Source organism: Filicampus tigris, chromosome 19 (assembly GCF_054856515.1).
Source record: "Filicampus tigris isolate MCC_2025a chromosome 19, RoL_Ftig_1.0, whole genome shotgun sequence".
NCBI lineage: Eukaryota > Metazoa > Chordata > Actinopteri > Syngnathiformes > Syngnathidae > Filicampus > Filicampus tigris.
Genome location: NC_141235.1, coordinates 3,370,032 through 3,392,653, shown reverse-complemented (window position 1 = coordinate 3,392,653; position 22,622 = coordinate 3,370,032). Strand labels below are relative to the sequence as shown.

General features: G+C 41.6%; 1 protein-coding gene across 2 annotated transcripts in view; it reads right to left on the bottom strand.

Annotated features, from left to right (window-relative positions):
- nrg3b (neuregulin 3b) overlaps positions 1 to 22,622 on the bottom strand; it is a 148,279-nt gene that overhangs the window by 46,583 nt on the left and 79,074 nt on the right. For both annotated transcript variants that reach the window (XM_086016909.1, XM_086016907.1), the window contains exon 2: positions 17,727 to 17,862. In XM_086016909.1, the coding sequence (XP_085873035.1) occupies positions 17,727 to 17,862 (136 nt within the window). The remainder of the gene's footprint in view (positions 1 to 17,726; positions 17,863 to 22,622) is intronic.

The following is a 22,622-nucleotide window of genomic DNA, read 5'->3' as shown; positions in this document are numbered from 1 at the left end:
CGATGGGATTCATCAGCTATAGCCGCAAAGACGCAGAGGCTATAACGCGCACGATCTCAGCAGACGCCGATTCTGTCTTTGGTTTTATATCGCACTCGTCAACGGTTTGGTTATACGATCCCGGATTGTTTACGATGAAAACATTCAAGTATGTTCATGTGAAATTTTAGTCAGCCTTAACACAAAAATGACTGTATATGCGTGTTTGAAGATAATTTCCAAACAGCGTCTCCAACCATATCAGAACTTGAGCTCCTTGGTTCGCCTTTTAGTGGTTATCTGGTGCGATTATGACATGCAGTGTGATCTAGCTATCCATGCCTACAGCCCAAAACAACACTACGTCGTCCCTGCGAATCGTTCCTTCGAATAATCCACTATATATCTACTTACGTCGTGTCTGTCTGTTTAGCGATTTGTGTTGAATGCAATGGTTGAATTGGACCTCATTTGGGTTACTTGGTTACTGTATCACAAACACACAACACTGCCACTTTGCAGGTCGTAAACATAAACGTACCGCAGGGGTCACAGTTCGGATTAGACCCTGCATTGTCTATCGATCTGCATGTGAGGTCGCCGTAACAGCCTGGCGTCGCAAATGGGAAGCGATGAAGTACCAATAAAACGGCAACTACTGGCTAGCTAGTGCATCACTTTAAGTATGAACGTCCACAAACAAGCTCTACAAGAGAGTCATTTCCTTGTCTTTACCCTCCCGCGGTTATTTCCCATTGGCTATTGGCGTTATTTGGGGGTCTCCTGAGACTGTGAGTTCCTATTGGTGGCTTTCCACTTGAACCATAAATATGCATGTGCCCACTGCTTGGTGGTGGAGGAAAAGTACTCGTTGGCCTTTTTGTTTGTTTACCATGTCTCAGGGGAATGTTTGTAAAATGGCTCAAGAAAGCTAATTGCCTTTTTTCCCTCTACTACGTCCAACCTTTCACATTTGGATGCATGTAGCTCCCTGCAATTACAGTATGTGCCAAAGGATATGTGATTTTTCCATTAGGTTTCAGAAAGAGACTTTCCCTTTGGAGTATATAAGACAAGTCAAAAGCCTCCACAACAAGACTGTAATACTACACATTTTATGTTCATGCACTTTTCGCCAAGATACATTCATGGTTTCACAGTTGCAATTCTGTAAATGTTGTAGTACGTCTACATCTGAAATATCAAAATAGTCCTTTTTACGTGCGTAAACAGAGCTGGCCTGAAAGTGTCAACACTAAAATTGTCACCGCAGAGACGTATAGAGTACATATAGTTTTCATCGCACTCTCTCACTCTGCCTTATTACCATAAGCACTCTATGCAGACAGAAATATGATGAATTTTCAAGAGTTACCTTTCTGCTGTTCAACCTTGTTTGGACTGAAAACTCATCTTGAAAGAGCTTCAGGGTATTTGAAAGCACGGAAACATGAGGGCTATTTGGTTATTTCACTGAAACAATTTGCTGGTACCAGAAAGAGTTTCAGATCCTTGTTTTTCGTGAAACCCCATATGGGTTTTTGTGAGTTTTTCCTTAGCCTCTTGGGGAGTTTAGATCAGGGGATGTTGTTAACAATTGTCAACTGTGAAGCCCTTTGAGGCTCTCATTCCTAAATTTGACTTGACCTTGTCTTGACAAACATTTGCAAATGGATGCCATTCATACCGACGCTAACGGCTTCGCTAGGGATCATGTCGAACATTGCGATTAATCATCTTTGGCTTGCTTGTCTTGTAATTATTATGTGTGGAACCATTTTCCAGATCGGACAGTTACTTACTCTCGTGTCTATGTATCAGTCATCATTGGTCAGTCCACATGCCAATCGTTAGAGACAGCACCAGTAATTGGGCGATTACATCAGTCCCTCGGTTATAGTCCTCAATCTTCTTGGTGCTCTTTGAGAATTCTGTCTTGAAGGGAAAGTCTGGAGCTGTTTCTTAAGCACTCTGCAGGCTTTGCCATCAATTTGGTAACAAGCTCCCGACTTCCCCCAAACGCCCTCACTGACCCGGGTCTAAATGATCTATCTCTGCTCACCACTGAAACTGATCTGTGAGTTTTCCGCTCATTCTGATCGGTATCATCACAATCTTTGCTTAGCATCAAGTGAAACCTCACCAAGGAGACAATACACATTAGCAGCTTTAAAAGCCTTCTGGAAATCAATACAGTGCTGATAACACCGCTGTACAAACAATTCCATCCATCCATCTATCCATCCATCCATCCATTCAAGATGGATAAACAGCCATGTAGCTAGACAGATTGGAACTTATGCTTCCAGTCAAGGTGTCGGGGGACAACAAAAAAAAGTTGAATTCAGAGACTCAAATTTGACTTGATCGAGTGGGCGTTTTCCCCCAAGTTTGGTGCCTTCCTTTATGAAAACAAATCTTGCTTTTAAGCCTTTGTTCAACTTGAGTGAAGCGGCACAAATGGGACGTCTAAAGCCTTTGGTACATATGTTCACTCGATTTGGCTCATTCAGACTGCCTCTTTCAATAAACTGCAGTAAATAAGGGCAACAGTGGTTTCTAAATGATTTGTTTGTAGAAAGACAACAAGCTGAAACTGCTTACCAAAAATTGTTCATTTGAAGAACTAAGACAAAAACATCTTTAATTAACACGATTGGTTCCTGATTATCGCAATTATTCCAATAATCTCCATTCTCTTTTATTTTCTGTTAATTACAGACAGTGCCGGGCAAGTTACTTTCAAAATGTATTATGCGACTCAAACCTAAAATGGCACACTTGTGCTTTTTCATGCATGGGTTCTTAAGACTTTTTGGGTGGTCCACCACATTTTATGTTGCCATGTAAACTGTCCTTGGATTGAATTTTCAAAAAATAAACCACTGAAAGAGATTTTATGTTCGATAGTGTGCTCGTAGGCCATTCTGTGACAAGTGTTACGACACAGTGATGTAAACAGACAAATTCCATCTGAATAAAGTTCTCATCATCGCCGTTGTTTCCCATGCATGATTGGACATAAATGAAGCTTCACGTCACACCACTTTCTTCTTCTTTTCCGCCTGTCCCGTGGTACTACTGGTACCAATATTTTAAGACTAGCGGCGATTTGAATAGCTAAAGGTAGCAAGGTTAACTTATCCTCATCCACAAGCAGTTAATTTTTGTACTTCTGGAACCCCACACACATGCGAAGACTGTTTCGACTTTTTGGACGAGTAGAAAATCCTCTGTAAATTGGAGGATTATAAAACAAGATGCAAAACATGTGCTTAGCAATTAGGCGACTTGAAGCTTTAAACCTCAATGCGGAGAAATTACGTTGACACGTGGACCAGTCGATTAATCGACTAATGAGCTCAAGCGATGTACCCCAACTGAAATTGGAATGGCTATAATATGACCAATATTTAATCATTAATTCCTTATGTAACATTGCATGTGTGACTTTTGAAAGGCTCTACAATGACTACAGATTGAAATACCTAGAAAAAAAAAATAAATAAATAAAAAATTGAGAGCAGCGAAATAATGAGTGTGCTTGAAAATTGCCCAAAAGCTCAGAGAAGCCGAGGGGCGCTGCACAGTAATGAGCTCGGCTGGGTTCCCACGTCTGACATCACACGTTGACAATTGGTAGGTTGTTATATTAACCGCCCCCCCGTCCCCCCAAATATATAAAAAAAAAAGAAACAGTACGGCTGCTTTAAATGTATAATTTGGTGTAAACATGACTGCTTTTGGGGAAGAAAGGAAGCGTGACAAATGTTTAACAAGTTCCAATAAATTGGGACATTGCAATTTTCCTGCAGCCGATAACCATGGAAACAGTGCGTGTGTGCGTGAGTGTGTGCGCATATGTGTACAGAAGGGGAGTGAAAGATCCACTGCATGGTGGCAGATAAAAGAGACTGGCTGACAAGGTGGGAGTGAAGGTGGGTTGTGCTTTGAATAAATGGAGTCTGCTCTTAAATACAGAGACGACGTCTGCTTTCCAAACCGTGCTAGGAAGCTTGTTCACATTGAGGGTTCCTTTTTTGTCTGAGCGCTTTTTCATACCCGAGCCCGTTCTCTTTCAAACTTGAGCGTGAGTAATCCGGCAAGGCCACGAGATTGCGTGCCCATTAATTCTGCTTTCTATTTGATTTAAATAGATATACAGCATGTACAAATAAATACATACCTTCAGCTTTGTACGGAAATTTGCCTTGAAAGCGACAGGCACTCAAGCATATTGATGTCGCACAGGCGTCATGGAGTCGTCCAACTCGGTTTGAAGAACTGCTAGAAAACTCACACAAGAGCTACCTATCTATGTTTTTCTCCCTCTCATTTATTTTGGGGTGTACTTCAACTGTCGACCACTAGATTTTTGCACACTATTTACTTTGACGCTGTGTCAATTTGACTAAAGAAGAAGAGTGAAAAAAGGAAACACAATATTCCAGCTCGTCCTAGTGTTTGCTCAAAGTGATTGAACGTCAAATGCTCTTGCATCCTGCTTTTTACGCTGACAGAAAGAGACGGCTGTAGGTTCATTTTATAATGTAAAATCGGGGCATTTGGGCATGATTGTTTTAGATGTTTGTTTGGCATAAACAGCATTTGTTTACTGTAAACACTGTACAATATTTTTGTGCTGATTTTGCTCAATATACTGTGGAGAAAGGCTTTTGCATTTAAAAATATACTGCCATTTTAAAGCAATACAACAAAAGAGCAATTGCAGGTAATATGGAATTGATTAGTATGTTCTTAGTCATCATTTAAGAACTTTTATCATTGGTATAATTCATCCATCACGGTATGAAAAGTTACAGCAACACATTATGCATTCATTACTAATTGACTTTTGATTCAGTGTGGTAATAATAATAATAATAATAAAAATAAATAAAGGAATAAAGAAAATCAACGTTTCCGAATCTCTCTCGGCAAATTCTCCCTTGCGCTCGTCACCATTTATCTCTGCATGTTAATGCCTGTGTCATCACAGGGGATGCGGCGAGATTAGGAGGCCTTGACGTCACAATCTGGTGGATCATCTGCGCTGTATCGCAGATATGAGCGTGTCATTCTCCACTTTGTGATTTGTGCGTGCGGAGAAAGGAAATTTTGTGGTTGGAGGCATTTCAAAGTTCCTTCACACGTCGGGGAAGCGGCTGTTATTCCCAGTCGATGGTGACGCTCTGCAGTCTCGCTCTATTTGTCGTCGAAGTTTTAAACAGGAGTCAGATGGATTCATTGGCCATCTTCCATAATGTCGCGCATGGATTTGCGTGTCAGCGACAGTAATTGGACCATCGATCCATTGGTTTAGCTTCCCTTTATTTGTCTTGTCACATGTTGCCAAACACCCCCCCCATCCAAATCTAAATTAAAAAAATCTCGTGTTATGAAGAAACGGTTGAAATGACGTTTTCACAGTGAATGGCTTGTGGCCGTACATTTTCACCTTAGAGGCCATTGTGCTTCTATTGCAATCAAGTCAGTCTTTTGAATCGCATTTCACTAACAAAAATGCTTTCATTCCAATAAACGTTCATTAGTGAATACTCGTTCCTCCTTTGTTGCTTGTTACGTTCCCAATGGAGCTACCTTGACATCAAACAGGTATTTTCCTAAATTGTCCGCCTTCCTTACGTCAGAACAAGTTGCCGAATGATGGGCATGTTAATTAGCAGCAGTGTTCCGATTCCTCGCAGTACTGTATTTGGACAAACTCCCCAAACTTTCCCTATTTTTGACAATTAGCTCTTAGCTTCTGAGTATTCTGCGAGAGTTTAGCAGAGGTTGGTTTGCGCACTTATTTGCACACATTTGCATCTCGTTAGCACTTCAAACCTACAAACTTGAAAGACTCCTTGTCAAGGAACTCTAATCTTCCTCCCTCGCTCATCTCCTCTGCCTCACACTCCCGGGTCGCCCCCCCGCTCCCGCCGCTCTCTATTCTCTTTCTCATGGCTAATGATGAAGGAATTTGAGGACATCAATTAGGAAGCTTAACCTCCTGCTTGGACTTATGACAGCTGCCAGCGTATGTCACTGAGGTCTGCAAATTGAAAACACACAACTTCTACTTAATTGTTTTGTGATGTTTTATTTGGGTGAAAGAGAGAGGGGCTGACAAATTTGCCCCACTGGTGAAGATACAACTAAAATTGGACAAAGACAAATATAAAAAAAAAATACAACTAAACGAAATAAATGCAAACTGAAGAAACAGAGTGTAGCACATTAGCTTAACTTATTAGCTAAGCTTAACCTCAAATATCGTTCATTTTCCACACACACATGGTATTTTACGGCTCCGTTTTGACATGGGCTAGGAATACCTTCATAATACAGTTGTGACTAGACTTACAAGTCACATGACTTTTGAGTTTTTCCCGATACGAGCCGTCACTGGTATGACTTCTGTCCATGACGGGCGCCAGCTATGGTGACCGCCAACTTCACAACAAGAGGCAGTTTGTCCGAAAGATAGAAGTGCTTGCGTCAAGCTGTTTATTTCCACTATTAGTTGATGTTTACCGTAAAATAAACATAAAACAACGACAATTACAGATTGTGTATTTAACAAAACCACATTAACAAAGTTAAAAGTCGGCTACCTTAATGCTAACACAATAAACACGACCACATACGGGCTACAAAAAACGAACGTGTTTCACTTTTTGCAGAATTTCCTATTATAATGTTATGATAGCAGTGTTGAAAGAAATATTAGATGCGGAAATGATGTTGAACCCCACCATGACGAACACATGTCATACAGTAAGTACGTGTGTCTAGGTCTGTTCAACCGCAAAGCGACACAAGCGTGTAGAACATCACCTTGACAAAGTGACGACGGAAAATGACTACAATTACTTTTGACCGTCAAGGTGGTTCATCTCTGTGTCGAGCATCTCGTGTTTGCTGAATAATTCAATAAGCGGATAATGACGTCAAAACCAACATGCATGTACACCACTCAGATTATCTAAACACGGCGGCCCTATTGTCTATTTAAAGACTCCATGCAAAACATGACGTCGTTGCAGCACGTACAGAAAGCTCTCGGAGGAGAAAAGGACGCTTTAAAGATGACCTCCCTTCACGCTGAAGACGAGTCAACCATGAAATGTGTCACGAAAAAAAAACGCCTTCAATTCACTTGTCGGGTGAAAATCAGCAGCAACGTTTAAGCGCCCTGACAAATATGCGTGCTTTTCTCGCCCACAGGCATCAAACAGTCTGTCGCTTAATAAGTGAGTTAAGTTAGGGGGGAACAAAGGGATTTACTTGTCCGTCTCCTTTCATTTGCAACTTCACTGGATTACTCCCCAAATTACATTGAGCAGGTCAATAAACGTTGAGCCGAGGCTCGGGTGCAAACATGCCAAATGGAAGGAAGAGTCCAAGGAATCAGGATTGGCATCCGACTGTTTGGGGACAAAACTCAATGAACTAATTAACTGAATTTGTATTCATCACTTTAGCGGCCCTCCCTCTGGTGGGTTGGGAGTGTCAGATTGCTTAGTAGGAGCCAAGGTTATCATAGCTAACGAAAACTAACCGAACTCACACTAACTTTTCAGGTTGGTCAAATTATATCATTCATGAGCTTTAGAGGGTTGATTTTAAATTCATTTATTTCTGTATTGCTGTACACAGAATTGTACTTTATTATACAATACTTAGTCATCTTTTTTTAATCTTGCACTCGACAAATACTCCATCCATGAAAAAAAACAAACTAATACTAAAACGAATAAAAACCAAATTAAAAGGAAACATTCAAAACTAATAAAAACTAACAAAGCTGCTCTAAAAGCTAAAAACTGAATTCCTACACATTCTCCCAAGGTTCTTACAAGTCTACACTCCGCCTTCAAATGTACAAGTCCTCACAAGTGCATACCCTCGCTAGTACATGCCCTAGCAAGGAAGGCTTGTGCTGCTAGCATCAATGATCAGCAGACAAGCAGTAGACTAGAGCAGGCTGAAGCACGTATCAATGTGGCGGCCATGTTGGCAGGGGCGACTGCCCCTTCAAAGCTAACGGAGAGCATGGACATTACCTTACCATCGCCGGAAGCACGCAGCTCAAAGCCGGGTCGTATGTACATATTCATGTCTACGGCTGTTTTTTACTTGATTATTTTTTGATTTTTTTTTTGTAAAGCCCTCATCTATGGCCTCTGATCCTAACAGAGAGAAAGTGAAGCGCTAATTTCATGGCTCATGAACATGACCAAATCCATTATCCTCCAACCATCAAGCACCATCAAGGTTCGTTTGCATATTTTGTCCTGTACTGGGCATTTTTAGGCTACGAAAAAAAGGACAAAGAAATAATTTTGTACTGTATTGGATGATTTTAGGCCATGAAAAATGTACTTGGATGTAATGGCCAGTCGGCTCTAGCGACGACCACTTCCACCGAATTAGTCCCTTAAATCGAGTACACAGTATCACCAGTCCACGCCTGTTAACTGTCCACACAAACCTCAATGGCACATCTTCACCTGTACCCAGTCAAAAATAGGCATCCTTTGATTCCTCCCATGTCAACAACATTAAGGTCATGTTGTCCGAGCGACCCGCCTCCACAAATACGAAGTACGAGCTTAGCAAGTATACAGTTCAACAAGTAAAGGCCCTCAAGGACACAGCCAAATAATTGTCTCTCACAAGTGCACGTCCGAGTACAGAGTAAGCAACCTCACAGGTACCCATCGTCACAATTAAATATCCTCACAAGGACACCTCGTCCCAGTTAGAGTGTTTTTTCTGTTACGTGATGTTGTGTCCTTGTTTTTTTTTTTTTTCTCAAAACCGTTCGCAAGCGTCGTCTAACCTACAGCAAAAAAAGAAGCGCGTTGTGTAATCACCAAAACCACCCGTTTATATGTCTGACCGTCTGTCAATATGTCTTCTTCCCACTTTTTTTTTTTCAAACACCAAAAGCACATACATTGCTCCGAGCCATTCTTCACGGTGATGAAAAAGTTGAGTGATAGCATTGGAACACATAGTGAAGTAGTTATGTTTAAAAGTGTCCGTTTATTCACATCACCCAGAGACAAAGTTTACATTTGATGGGGTGATGAAGGAGTGAAGAAGAAATGTAGTGTTTATGCATTTGGATCTTGTGCTCATATCAAGTTTGAGTGATGTTTTTAGTGGTTAGGCAGCAATATTCGCTCCACATCGATTGCATAATATTACTGCATAGTGCATTTGTTTGGGTTGTTATTCCAGATAAAAAGATGGCAGGAATGAAGAGCAAATGGAGTGTGCGTGTTTTTGAACCAGTAAAACTCCTCCAATGGGCCTGAAACATTTTGAAAAATAATTTCATTGTCCCCCCCGCCCCTTTAAAAGTGGGATTTAATGGGATTATTGTTTCAAGGTTGAAAAAAAAAACATGCTCATCATTTTACATGAACATGAACTTGTCAGTAGTCCAAATGTGGCATTTCCTTCAAAAGATGCAACTCTCCCCTAAAAGACAAGTCAATACCTATCTTGATTCAGTTGAAAGTAGGAAAATTCAAATCGAGTTCATTTGGCCCTCGCAGTTCTCCAAATAAGATGCGAGGGGTGCTTGCTTCAAGCCGTTTTTCACGTCTAATTGAAGTTTACTGCAAAACCGACATCCAATGGAACTCCGTTAGCTTAATACTAACAATGCCAAACCCCGTAAATGAGCCAACGGAAATTAACGTAGACGTGACGATAATTATAAGCCTTCAAACAATTGCTCCTGCAGCACACAGCAATGCATACGACAATACTCGGGCATATACGCTCTTCTGCTCTGTTGAACAAGGAATATCGACAAGAAAAACGTGGTCTTGGATTACACTAAATGACTCCAAAATCTACGAGCAGCGACGTAGGCTGTAACACAATTTTCTCGCCGTATCTGAGCCACTAACAGTGCCTTAATGTCACCTCTCAAATTCAAAGTGACATTTCTCTTTTCCAAACAAAACCCCGCGTTTAAAAGCAGCACATCACAAATACGCGCGTGGTGAAAGCTTGAATTGTATTTTCCGACAAGCCGTCGAGCTCTTATATAGCTTGAATAAAAAACAAGGGAGGCCTTGTCGGCTGAACACGCACAAGCGCCTCTTTCATGTGTTGGTGTCTGCTGAATCTCAACTATAACGCTGAAAAGGAGTGAGCTCCACGCGTTAGATGTGAGTTTGCCGTATGCATACATTTGGAGGAAGCAACATAAAGGGGGGCACCGGGGTCACAACAGTGGAAAACTACAACCACAAGAACAAATACATCATGGTGAGTTATTCTTCATTGCTTTGTCATCAATTCTAATCTCAAATCATCTTTCCCCACTGAAGTCAAGAGAAATGACCTCAATCCGTTACAGCCCCTCTGTTCTCCCAGCAGAGATTGCAGAGGATAAAGAATATATGCGTGTGAATGTTATATTGTCCCTCTCTCTCTCTCTCTCTCTCTCTCTCTCTCTCTCTGTGTTTAAATGTCCATTGCCACCGCAACATTGATGTTATTTGTTAGCACGTCAATGGTGCCTCGCATTGTGTGTTAGCATTAAGCTAGCAGATTTTCCTCAGGCAAGTTGTTAGGTTGTTTTGAATGCACAACGTGAAATTCTTTTGGTTTTATATTTAGTTTAATCAACAAATTTCAACAGGTAGTGCGAAAACTAACTTTAAACGGCGTCCTCATTTACTTATTCTATCTTAGCTAAAAATGACTAACTACAAATATGTATTAATTAGAAAATCTTTTTGTAATTAATTTGATAATTATGTTTCCAGTTCTTGATTACTCTCTTTTTTTTCTGCAGGTAAATGTCCGGATGTACCTAATGTTAGGGCCTCCTTCTGACCATTTTTTTTACCAAAATTTGGTAGGTATGATGAAAAAAAATAGATTGGGAGAGAATGCAGATTTTTTTTTTTACTGGACAGTGACAATATTCACATATTTTTTGGTAAGCGAAAACTCATTGTTGCCTTTTGTGAGTTAGAACCCGTGTATTATATATCAAAATCAGTATTGCTTGGTCAAGGGCGAGTTCTGCGCTCTACCCAAGGTTTTATTAAAAGAAAGCATTTCAAATACTCTCAATGTGATGGAAAACTTTTTCAAAGAAGTCAACTTCCATGTTTTGGAATCATGCGGTGGAAAGAAGGTGGGCGGTGGTGGGTGATGACGGTTGGGGGGAAGGTGGGGGGGGCGGTTGTTTGGTCACGGCCCATTGGCTTTAAAACCCGGCGAACGTCATTTGGCGAGCAGGATGGATCAGCCGAGGAGCAACGTGGATTTGTAAGGCCTGTCAAGGTTCGACGGTGCGCTAACAATCGAATCGCCCAAGCGGTCAGGAAGAGACAAACAGAAAGCGGAAATTAAGAGGTGGTGGTCTTCATTTCGATGATTTAGTTTGCCACTTGGGCTCAACGCCGCTGACGGCGTCTGATGGCCGTCGACTGGAAGACAAACGTTCGTACGGTCTACTCTCTTGCTCATATCAGGTCCACGGAGGGAAAATAAATAAATAGATATATATTTATTCATTTGATATATTTTATGTCAGGATTCTTTTAGGTTGGTAAAATGAATGAAAAGCACGCATGCCTGAATTGATTGGGTGAGTTGTAAATAATTAAATCTTTGAATATTGGCATCTGAGGGCCAGAGAGCAAGCAAAAACAAATATTTCTAATAATAGTATCTTTGAAATATTTTATTTGAATGATGAGTGACACAAATTAATCGAATACATTTTATTAATCAAGTCTTAAATAATAATAATATATACATATATCTACATTTTTTTTTACATTAAAAAAAATAAATAAACCATACAATTTGGAGTCACCTTTTTTTTAATATATATTTTTAAAATCAGAATAGTCATACAGCGGATAGCAGGTGTCTCTACAAGATGTAGTATTCACTTTGTACAAAAAAAAAAAAAAACCCTCAACATTTAGAGGCATATTGTTTTTATTGGACAACTAATCATAAAAGCAACTTTTTTTTGTCGTACGAGGTGCAGCGAGCATGATTGTGTTTGTTCCTTTTGGGAGATTTTATGTTTCCCCTCATCTAGCTGGATGTCCCCTGAGGCACAGTACACACACTCACACGCACACACACACACACACACACATTATGAAATATTGGTGCGAATATCCATCTGCACTGATGGCTTTGGAGGAGCAAACATAAAAAAAGCGATACATCTTCATTTAAATATGATCTAATAACCGGTGTCAGCATGCCTTTGGGCCAAACAATCTAACGGGCAAATCTGCCCATGAAGTATTCAGTGGCGGTCAATCACAGAGTTAGGTGGCAATTATTGTTAAAGTCTGATCAATCACAAATGATGCAATGCAATGCAAAATAAATGATTAAGGGGTGTGTGTTGATTGCGGTTGAATATAATCTTGGGCAAATTAGCTCGAAAGGGATCAAAGGACAATGGCATCGCCTGCATGGCCAGCCAACGTCAGCGGACGCCAAAAACTCAAGTAGCATAACAGCAGCAATAGCTTCAGCTTCTTGACAAGACAGGCAAATGCCACAACGCGGATTCGATGAATTATAACACGCGTTATAATGACATTTGTATTGTATTTGGATTGAAGGTGTTATGACACTTTCAAACTTATTCAAATGAGAATTTCTGAGGGGGAAAAAAAAGAATCAACGAATTAACGATGAACCAAATGTTTTAATTGATCCATTAATTTGATACTCGATTAGTTTGAATGGTTGGACCCCTATGGTAATGTGACCGAATTACTTTCAATTGCTCACTTTGGCATTACTACACCCGCAAGCAGTGTGCTGCAATATGTGACTTTTAAAAGCCATTTTAAACAAAGAAAGCGATTCTATACTACAGACTCAAGGACTCTTTCAGGGATGTGAAGCAAGATGAGGGGGAAAAAAAAAAAAAAAGCAAACTTTTGTCAAATGAAAGGCCCGTGAACGCTTCGTGGGGTTTCAAGTTCAGTTTCGAGGAGTTTTGGGGTACGTCGAGTTTGCGAGAAAAGGATGCCGACCTGCGTCAAATAGAGACATCTGCAATCAAAACATCAGCATCCTTAATTGTATTTGCCTGTGCTTCTTGTTGCCACGGCAACCCTCTTTTCATCATACGCACCTTTATCCATCGCGCTCGTCAGACGTTGACGAAAACCCTAATTATTCGTCACTTAGGCAACATTTGATTTGGTTTGGATTTGATGTTGGTACTGCCGACTTATCGCTGAATCTGGATGTTGGCAATTAATTGGCTGCTAATTGATTGCCTCTGATCAAAATGACTGATTGAAATGCAAACATTTCCCTGCGGAAACAGTTTCCGAGCGCACGTCCTGAGACGTGCATTTGCATTTTTATGTAATAATGACGGATTTACATATAAATCGGAAAGAAGCGCTGATAAAGAAAAAAAACCACCAAATTGTGGGTTACAAGAGGAAATGCAGAAAGTGGGCTGTTAAGTTTGTGTTATTTTCTTTTGGATGAAGTTGTTGCGCTTGCAGCAGCTTTGCGTCATCTTTGCATCACAAGCGAGGAAACTCTTTGGCGTGCAAACTCCGCCGCCGCAGTCAAATGTCACTTTGATAAAAGAGGATGCAAGTTGTGCGAGGGGAATCTGCTTGGGCAACCTTAGGCTAGGGGGCCAATTTCGGCCCATGAGAGCATTTTCCCGGGCCCGCCCTGCAACTTTCAAAACAAATCAAAGCCCAGGGGAAGTGTTATAATGGCCCGGAGTGAGAAATTGTGTATTCCATCTGCTACTCAAACAGGTGTCATAATAACAAATTAGTGTCAACCTTCAATCTACCCCGGAGTACTCAAAAATGGATTACATAGCCCCCACATTTTTAATACAAAAATGGTTCAACAAAACAAAACACTGAATTCTAATTCGGTCTCAAATATTCCACAAAATCAGCCCACCGGGTCCAGCAACACGCTTTTAATTTCAAGTATACTTCTTTTAAATGCGGAAGGAAGACATCTTTGCCGCGGGCGCATCATCAATAATGTCTAAGCCCAGCCAAGGTCATCCATGCGAAATGATCAATTGTGACACAGTTATTTCCATAAGATATGATCACAGGCTAAAAAGGCCCGAGGAGTTAACTTGCAAGCTGCCACAATATCACCGCTGCCCAGCACACCTCACACGCACACGCCGCCCCATCCATCATTGTTTACAGCCACGATTAAAATCCAAATCCGTCACCGTTCCGGCGCGCACACGTGTTAGCGACGGGCAAAACGCACCGTAAAAAGCCGGCACGGGCAGCCGTAAAAAACAAACTATTGTCATTTTAATAAAAGCCCATAATTGGCCTTTTTCCATGTGTCGGATTTTTACGCGCATGTTAGCGTCAAGGTGAAGTCGCCTGCAGCGCAACTCCAGAATGTTATTCCTTACCGCACAAGTTGTTTGCTACTTCACCGTTTCATGTTCGCACGGTATCAGGGGACGGCGATGATATTCTATAAAGCATTACAATGCAATCATTTGTTGTTCATTCCTCATCACCGGCAGTCTGTCTTTTCTCATCATCGTCGGAGGCAAATTCTATCACAACATGCATCCATCTCCAAACATGACAATATTGACATTCGCTGTCCAATATGTCAACCGGTGCCGTGAAAGCAATTTGGATACGTTTGCACGGCTACCAAATTATTCGGCCTGACGCGTCTGTTGAAATGTAACCGGCGTGCGTTTAATAGCTTTTGGAGGCAGCAATCAAAAGTGAAAAATACGTAATTGTATCAATTGCGACAGCGGGCATCGATACGGCCCCGATTAGCCGCCAATCGATCACAACTGACGCACGCAAAAAGCCGACTGCCGCGATGACGACGGCTGAAGGTAAATATTCCGACACTGCCCTCGCAATAACTGGAAGAGGCGTTACCGTGGCACTAGCTACCTTGAAATGTTGGTCACGCACACACACGCACAGGGCGAGGCAGAATTTTCCTTTTGATTTGACTGACTAATTGACTGATTGACTAATTCAAGTTCAAATAATAGTGGATATCCTTGATATGCATTCAAATTGGATTCCATTTTTGTTTATATTTTATTGTTTTAGTGTTTTGTGGTGTTTACTGATTTTATGTTTTTTTGTTTTTTTGTTTACAGTTTTAAAGTGCTCTACAACTAGTGGAGTTGAATTGTATATCATATTCATCTTATATGGATTATAAGTACAACTTTCTTAGAACAATAACGCTAGAATTATTTGAATATTGTTTACATTTCAGAAATATATACCAATGTATTATATCGTCGTCATCCTGTTTTCTTATTTTTACATGAATGGTGCACCCACGGTGACATTGCATGAAATGTCTGAAATTTGAAAAAAAAAAAAATAATCTAAATTGGACATGGGGTTTTTTCACAGGACAGCGACAATATTTATTATTAGTAGTAGTCACGCTTATGATTGAGCTCGACTGGGTACACATTTTGCTGTCCAAAGAATTACGTTTTGACAAAGATGTCCCCATCTTGGTATGTAAGCTTTTGTTATCTAGCTGTCAGCGCTCAACACCCCCAGCTTTAGTCGATGGTGCGTCATTACCGCGGTTGACAGCAGACGCCGCTGTTTCGTCCTGATAAAGGTTACGCTGGGCTCCGCGAAACGGCAATGCGGCTCCTTTTCACATTAGCTCGCCGACCGTTTGCCGTTCCAACGGCTAAATGTTGGACACGTCCAAACGGCCCACGTGCGAGAGCCTCCGGTAATGTCGCCATCCTTCCGGTTGCCGTCTTATGCGCGAAGGCGCCGCGTTAAGAGTATGGGGAGCCAGCCGCGGCGCTCATGCGGAAGTAGGTCTTAAAGCAAATTTGCATGTTTATTTTGGGAGCCTTATTAGCATCGGCAAACATGAGCATCCTGCGCAAGGAGGGCTGCGAGAAAAAAAAAAAAAAAAAAAGGGAAGAAGAGAGCAAAATGAGATTTCGCATCAAGGATTCGCCATTGATTCAAGATCCAAACCGGGCTCTCAATCAATGACGCCGGCGCGCTGATTGTTTTGACACCTTTTTCTTGTTTAATGACGGCTCAACTCGAATGGTAAATAAAGTGCTCGGTTGCCTTCAGAGGAAATGATAGTTGCTCCATTTTTGGGGTGTTTTCAGCGCAAATCAGGATACTTCAAGGCTTTTACTGCAATTTTCTGGCATGAACTTCAGCTTTACAGATACTGTGTCTATATGGTGGATGTAATTATAGCCAATTGGATGCCCATTTGTGGTGCGGCATTTATTCCGGTGGATGACATCACCCTGTGAATAATTGAGGCAAGGCTTCTGTTGGAGTGGAGGCCACTATCTAGGGGAAAAAAACCAGAATAAAAACTCAACTAAAATGAAGCATTGTCCCCCAAAATACTAAACTAATGAAAACTAACTGAATTAAAAAAAAAAAAGTCAAAACACGTTAAATGATAACTATCATGGAAATATCTGAAACTGCTGTAGATGTTATGGTCAACACGTCTACCGTGACAAGGTGGTATCGGATGTGGTAGAAAGGATCCTGGAACTATGGCCATAAAGTACCAACTTCACTGCTTCTTACATCTTTTTTTTATCGTTTGTTTCCTTAATATATTGTATTCTTTCTATGGTTGCACTTTATTTCCAGTTAGGTGTGCTCTAATGAGATGTTTTCAGATTCTGCCAATGTTCAGCACACTTCTTGCCTCGTTAAATTTCTCATCATGTATTTTCAAGTGATGTATTATTAAAGCCGTGTTTGCGTAATCGGAAGCGCTGGTGAATTGGGCCGCGAGGGGGAGTCCGTATGCAGACGAGTCAGGAGAAGCGCGAACGGTCCAAAGCAACAACTCGCATCTGAAAATGTCTAATATTCAACTTGCCCATTTACTGCAATAAAAATCAAACAAACTTGTAGAGACAAGAATGACAGACGTTAATTTGGGCTATTACTCCCTAAGATACTTCCTTCAGCTGCTCAAACACTTTAAATCTTTTAAGCAGAGTATTTTTGACAACCACTCACCCTGCTGGTCCGGTATTTTTACTCAATGTGATCCTTCCTAAAAGACAACGTTGGATTTACCTGTGAAAAATACACACATATGTATGCATTGTGAGACTCCGTTAAAAGTGAGAACATTTGAGGAAAATCGACCATTTCTTGACAACCGGGGAACCTGTAATCTGGTTAATACCAAAATGTCATTTTTTTATTTGCGCTTACAATGAGAGTATATATATATATATATATATATATAAATATATATGAATAATCATTGACCCTCACATTAGACAATATTTAGGAGGTTCCAGGACTGGTTTCATTCTATTGCAAACCCCAAAAAACAAACATCTACATTTCCAAAGAGATCCTGTGAACTTCTCTTTGTTCGCTAGCGAAACAAAGTGAGATGATGCGACTGCTGCACCACGGCAACGCCTGTTCAGAGCACCTGACGGTTCCCCGACCAACGAGAATACGATTGTTATCGCTGCTATTCCCCACCATCACGCTTTGTGCTTTTCCCTCCATTTGTTTGTATGGATCAGCGACTGAGCAGAAGCTAATGCGGCCAAAGCATCTCTGATCCCCCAGTTAGTGGTTGAGGCGATTATGGACTTTGAGTGTGTTGTGTGTTTGCATGCGTACGGGTTTCCGATTTCAGCCAGTTTACTCCAGGAAAGAAAGAAAAGGAGCGCTCACCTGCAGTGTCGATGGACCCCGGCCACAGTTTCAATGATGGAGCACTCGCCCTCGTTGAGGCAAAAGGCCAAGTCCTTATCTTCGACGCAAGGCTTGAAAACCTCTGAGCGCAGGCTGGGCTGCGTCGGGGCCATCGCTGAAGGAAACAAAGGAAATTGTCAAATTTAGTCCTACATATGCAAAAGCTGTTATCACCAACCGGCGGGATCGCATCCCAGCCGGGTTTGTAACGCTTGATGGATCCAAATCTTGACCCGACGTGCTGCTATACTAAACGGATGGCTGCATGGAGCACTGTCTGCCTGCAAAGTCTCTTTGACCTATCTTTCCTTTCTTCCTTGGTGTTGCGCAGCGGAAGAGATTTGTTGCTAGATCTCACGGGCTAAAGACCTGAGCGCTGGCAAACAAGTTCAACGGTCGTTCTCTTAAAAGCTTGGAAAACAAATCAACAAAGTCTTTAAAGGCCGGATAAGACGGGGATGGCGTGATCCTATTGTCAAAGACTCTTGCAGCTTCGCCCACTTTCACACACGCGGTTTGTTTTTGTTTTTGTCGGAATCAGGTCGGCGGGTTCCCTTTCAGGCCGTCAAAATTCCGGGACCAACTTCATTCACACCTGATGAAATGAACCACGCCAAGCGGGGAATGAACTGGAGTTTTAAAGGGTGCTTGACAATTTGCCAACATGGCCAATTAAATTACTCCCGTGAAACGTAAGGGTTTGAAGACGATCGGATAACATTGCATTTCTCGGTGCTGAAAATCAAATAATTAAAAGGGAATGCAGCTATCAACCGTTAGTGAATATATACAACACGAGACACACTTTATGTGAGCCGGATGCACAATATATCCCCACTACCTCAACAGTAGCAAATCACAAAATGAAGCGGCAATATGTTAAGATGACATTACATAAAGAACACGGCGACGGGCCTTGTGATGCGCACTTAATTCTCTTTGCTCGTCTGACCCCGAGCGGCCCTGACAACATGGAGAGCCTGGCCACCATCCTTCAGCACTGCAATGCAGAGAGCTCCGCCCAGTGATATATGCACAGCTGTCAAGCAAGCTGTCGTGGCAACACATCAGTATTGGGAGCTAGCCAGTGTAGCTACATGCTAGCGCGCACGCCGACCCACAAGCACACACACAAGCGACTTTCGCTCCATCATGTAATCGTCGAGCACTGCAAATGGGATTGACTGGCATTACGCTCAATACCTTGCCATCACAATTGGATTACGCATCATTCTCCTTTTCATCCATTTACATTATTCGACGCGAGCGCACTTTGGAAAATCCCAGGAACCGATATTTTCCTAATTGCCATTCTAGGCCCGCGCCGATCATCTGGCGCACATTGGACGGGCCATGCTGCCTTGCGTGCAAGCGCGTCTGTTGGCCGGTGGCCGCCTCTCGACAGATGCTCTCGCCAACGATCACTCGTGGCGAAATAAAAACACTGTAATCTGTTTGTTGCGCCCCAGCGTCTCGTTCAATCTGTGTTTTGTTTATGGCCATTGATCGATCAATCTGGGGCTCATGATGCAAGGCCCAAGAGATGATGAGAGATCAGATGGAACACAAAAAGAGAAATATGTTGCTCTCGGGACCAAAGACTGCTGGGTGAAGGTAAACAAGGACAATCCAAATCTCTGCGTCGTGCCAGGATGGAAGATGCAAATTTGCTTTTCATCAAATGATGCATGCAGAAAGATTTCCTGGCACACACAATAGGTCCGCCTAATGTGTTGGACCTATTGTGTGTGCGAAATTCTGCTTTCACCAACTACTGCGGTATTGCTCAGTGTGACACTTAACAATGAGTTTATTGTAGTGGTTAAAGTTCGCTAAATAAAACGTTTTAGCCCAAATTGAATGGAAAAGAGAACCTAGGATGGAACCCTCAGGGCCGCCACACACGTTTAGGGCAGAAGAAGAGGAATATCAACCTTTAGCTGTTAAAGCTTGTGAGCCAAACACTGAACGCAGCCAGCAGAGTACCTTAATAGTCATGTTTATCATTGTGAATGGAGTTTGCAGGACTATAATATAGTGAGAGGAGTTTCTAATATTTCGGTTGTCTTATCACCTTCGCGAGAGTCAAACATCTTCTCTTTTTGACACCTGGGAAAAAAATATTAGGCCTGAAAAGTTTTGCATCTAAACTTGCCCAAAGATGAAACCCTGGGGAACACCATTAGTGATGGATGAGACCACAATACAGAAGTCAGCAAATGACTTGTAGTATGTTTTACTTATTGCAGCGATGTAGAAATTCATTTGATTATAATGAGAGGAATCTGTAATATTGTGGTACGGCTGCCTAAGAGAGTCAAAATATACTGAATGCTTTGTTGGAATGTTTAACGATACAAAATGTTGACCATCCTACATTTTGAAACATTCAGCAAATTGAAGGAGCCCTTGGATGGAACCCTGAGGGACGCCATTAGTGATTAGTTGCAGGAGATGAGATGAAGCAACCTGAAAATAGTTTGGTTATTTGCAGGAGCCTGTGAAGAAAGTCATTTTTCACTTATCTATTACTTTGGTGACATATTTTGGTCCCGGAATCAAAATATTAGAAAGAGCTTTCAGTTAGATGTATTGCAGTTGTACAGCAAACTGCAACCCATCTTTACTGAACCCTTATATTAGATCTCATTAGATGACCTAATGTTTTGGCTGCTGAGTATTTGGTGGGGGAGAGGAGTCTCCAATCTAAAATGAGACAAATTTCACCAATTCCCATAGGGGAACATTTAAAAGGTTTTCTATTCCAAGATGCAACTTTAAAAATAGTACACAACATTCTCCCGTGCGCCATGCGAGTCCCCGGCAATAATTGTCACAGCGTTTTGAGTCCCTCTCAGCTTTTATCTCAACAGCAGCAGCAGTGACCACATTAGGTATGCAAAAAAAAACAGCCCCTTTGGTGCATGCTATGTTAGGTCAGCGGCTTTAAGAGAAGCACACAAAGAGAGATTTTTTTTTTCTTCTTCCTACTGTTAAAGAATGTTGATATTGTGTTGTCTGATGCATTGAGATTGGAAAAGTCAAGGCCAAGCAGACACGGCACAGCTTTTTAATAGTTACAACATTTCCTGTCAAAACTTTAATTCTCCTACTCGTCACTGCCTATTGGAACCGTCGCAAGCGCTAGCAAGGCAGGAAGTGAGCAACACAAGGTTGCAGGGGTACCAGTGACACAGCACTTTGGGAATTGATGATGACGTATGATGTCTCATCCAAGGAAAGGGGGAAAAAAAAGAAAAAAAAAAAACTGTCTGGACTCAAAGGCATATTTTGGCAGCACCTTTTTGAACGTCTTGAGCCAGAGGGAGTCGCTGTCAGGTCAGCCTTAAATTCAACATGTGATGGCATATTTTTCCCCCGAGGAGCTGATCAATCAAACATGCTGCGGTTGTTAAGATATAATACAAACCCGGACGCCATAAATCATTTTACCTCCACTCTCCAGTGTGAGAGTTCTCCCCCAAAATATTGATACAATGAAAAGGACATTTCAAATGGACAGCCTGCGATGTAATCTAAAATCTGATTCCGGAGCTTGCTGCTGCTATGAAGAAACAAGCGATATTTAGATATGGCCTTGAGAAATACTGGCTGTCAATTGTGTATGTGTTTGCATTTGATCAAGCTGACAAGTAAGAAAATGTTACTATGCCACGGGTGGCTGATTTATAACCGGCTGCTGGCCGACATCAGAAGCATATCCGAGCTAAATGGCCCTCTGACTAGTATCCAACGGTCACGATGTATCGGATCGTCTGTTACAGGACAGTATCGATACACCGGCATCGAATATCCGCGTCGTCGGTCTGTTACAAAACAAATCATTGACCGGCATCAAATATCAAAATCGTAATGTATCGGACCATTGTCTGTTATAACCCAGAATTGTGACATAAATATGCAAATGATATAGAAATATGCATTAGCAATTATTATTTGTGTCTTTATTGTTTGAACCTGTGGCTTTCACACTTGTGAGGCCGTTTAAAAAGTTGCTTAAATACTACTTGTGCAGTCAGTAATGTTGTTTTAATTCACTTATGTCCTATGGGCAAAATTACAAGTAAACTCTCAGTGGTTCCACTATATTTGTAAGTGGCTCTTTATAGCTCCATCTTTTCAGCCTTTTTACAGTAGTTACAATCCAACTGAAGTGCGGTGACAAATTAGAAGTGACAAACAAGTACAGTATTGAGTTCACGTAATGATCTTGAATTAAAATTAAATCCCCGCCGGCGCACAGGCAAAGTCTATATGGATGAAAATGCGCTCATAAAAAGGCAACTGCAGAGGCAGCGCCGATTCATCTCGGACTCTTTGAAATCACTTTCAACGTCTGCCACTTTTCAGAGACGCTGCGATGAGAATCGCTGATTCGCCGAGCAACTTTCAAGGAAATGCGCTGACTGGCTCTGCGGATCACAGATGATGCTGCTGTGATCTGGGGAGAATTCTCACACCTGAGATTCTTCACTCGCATCGCCGTAGCTTTCTAATGACGCACCAGTCATGTATTTATTATTACATTATCTCCTGTAGGTAATATTAAAAGTGCAGCGGCGACAGTACGCATGCCAGTAAATGGCATGCAATGACCAAAGGAAGGCAGCGAAGAATGTGCGCGTCTCAGCATTAGTGATTCAGGAGGCGATAAATATCAATCCGTCGGGTGACTTTTCAATTCCATATGCTTGATACTTAACATTTATCTATTCATTATATTTGCAAAACTTTTACCTGCTAACTTTGGGAACTTCCGATCATTTTATGTCCTACGATCGTAAGATACTTTCATGATCTCGCAGCCCATCGGAAAATCGGTTTCCATCGAAAAGATGCAAGGTCGCGGCGACA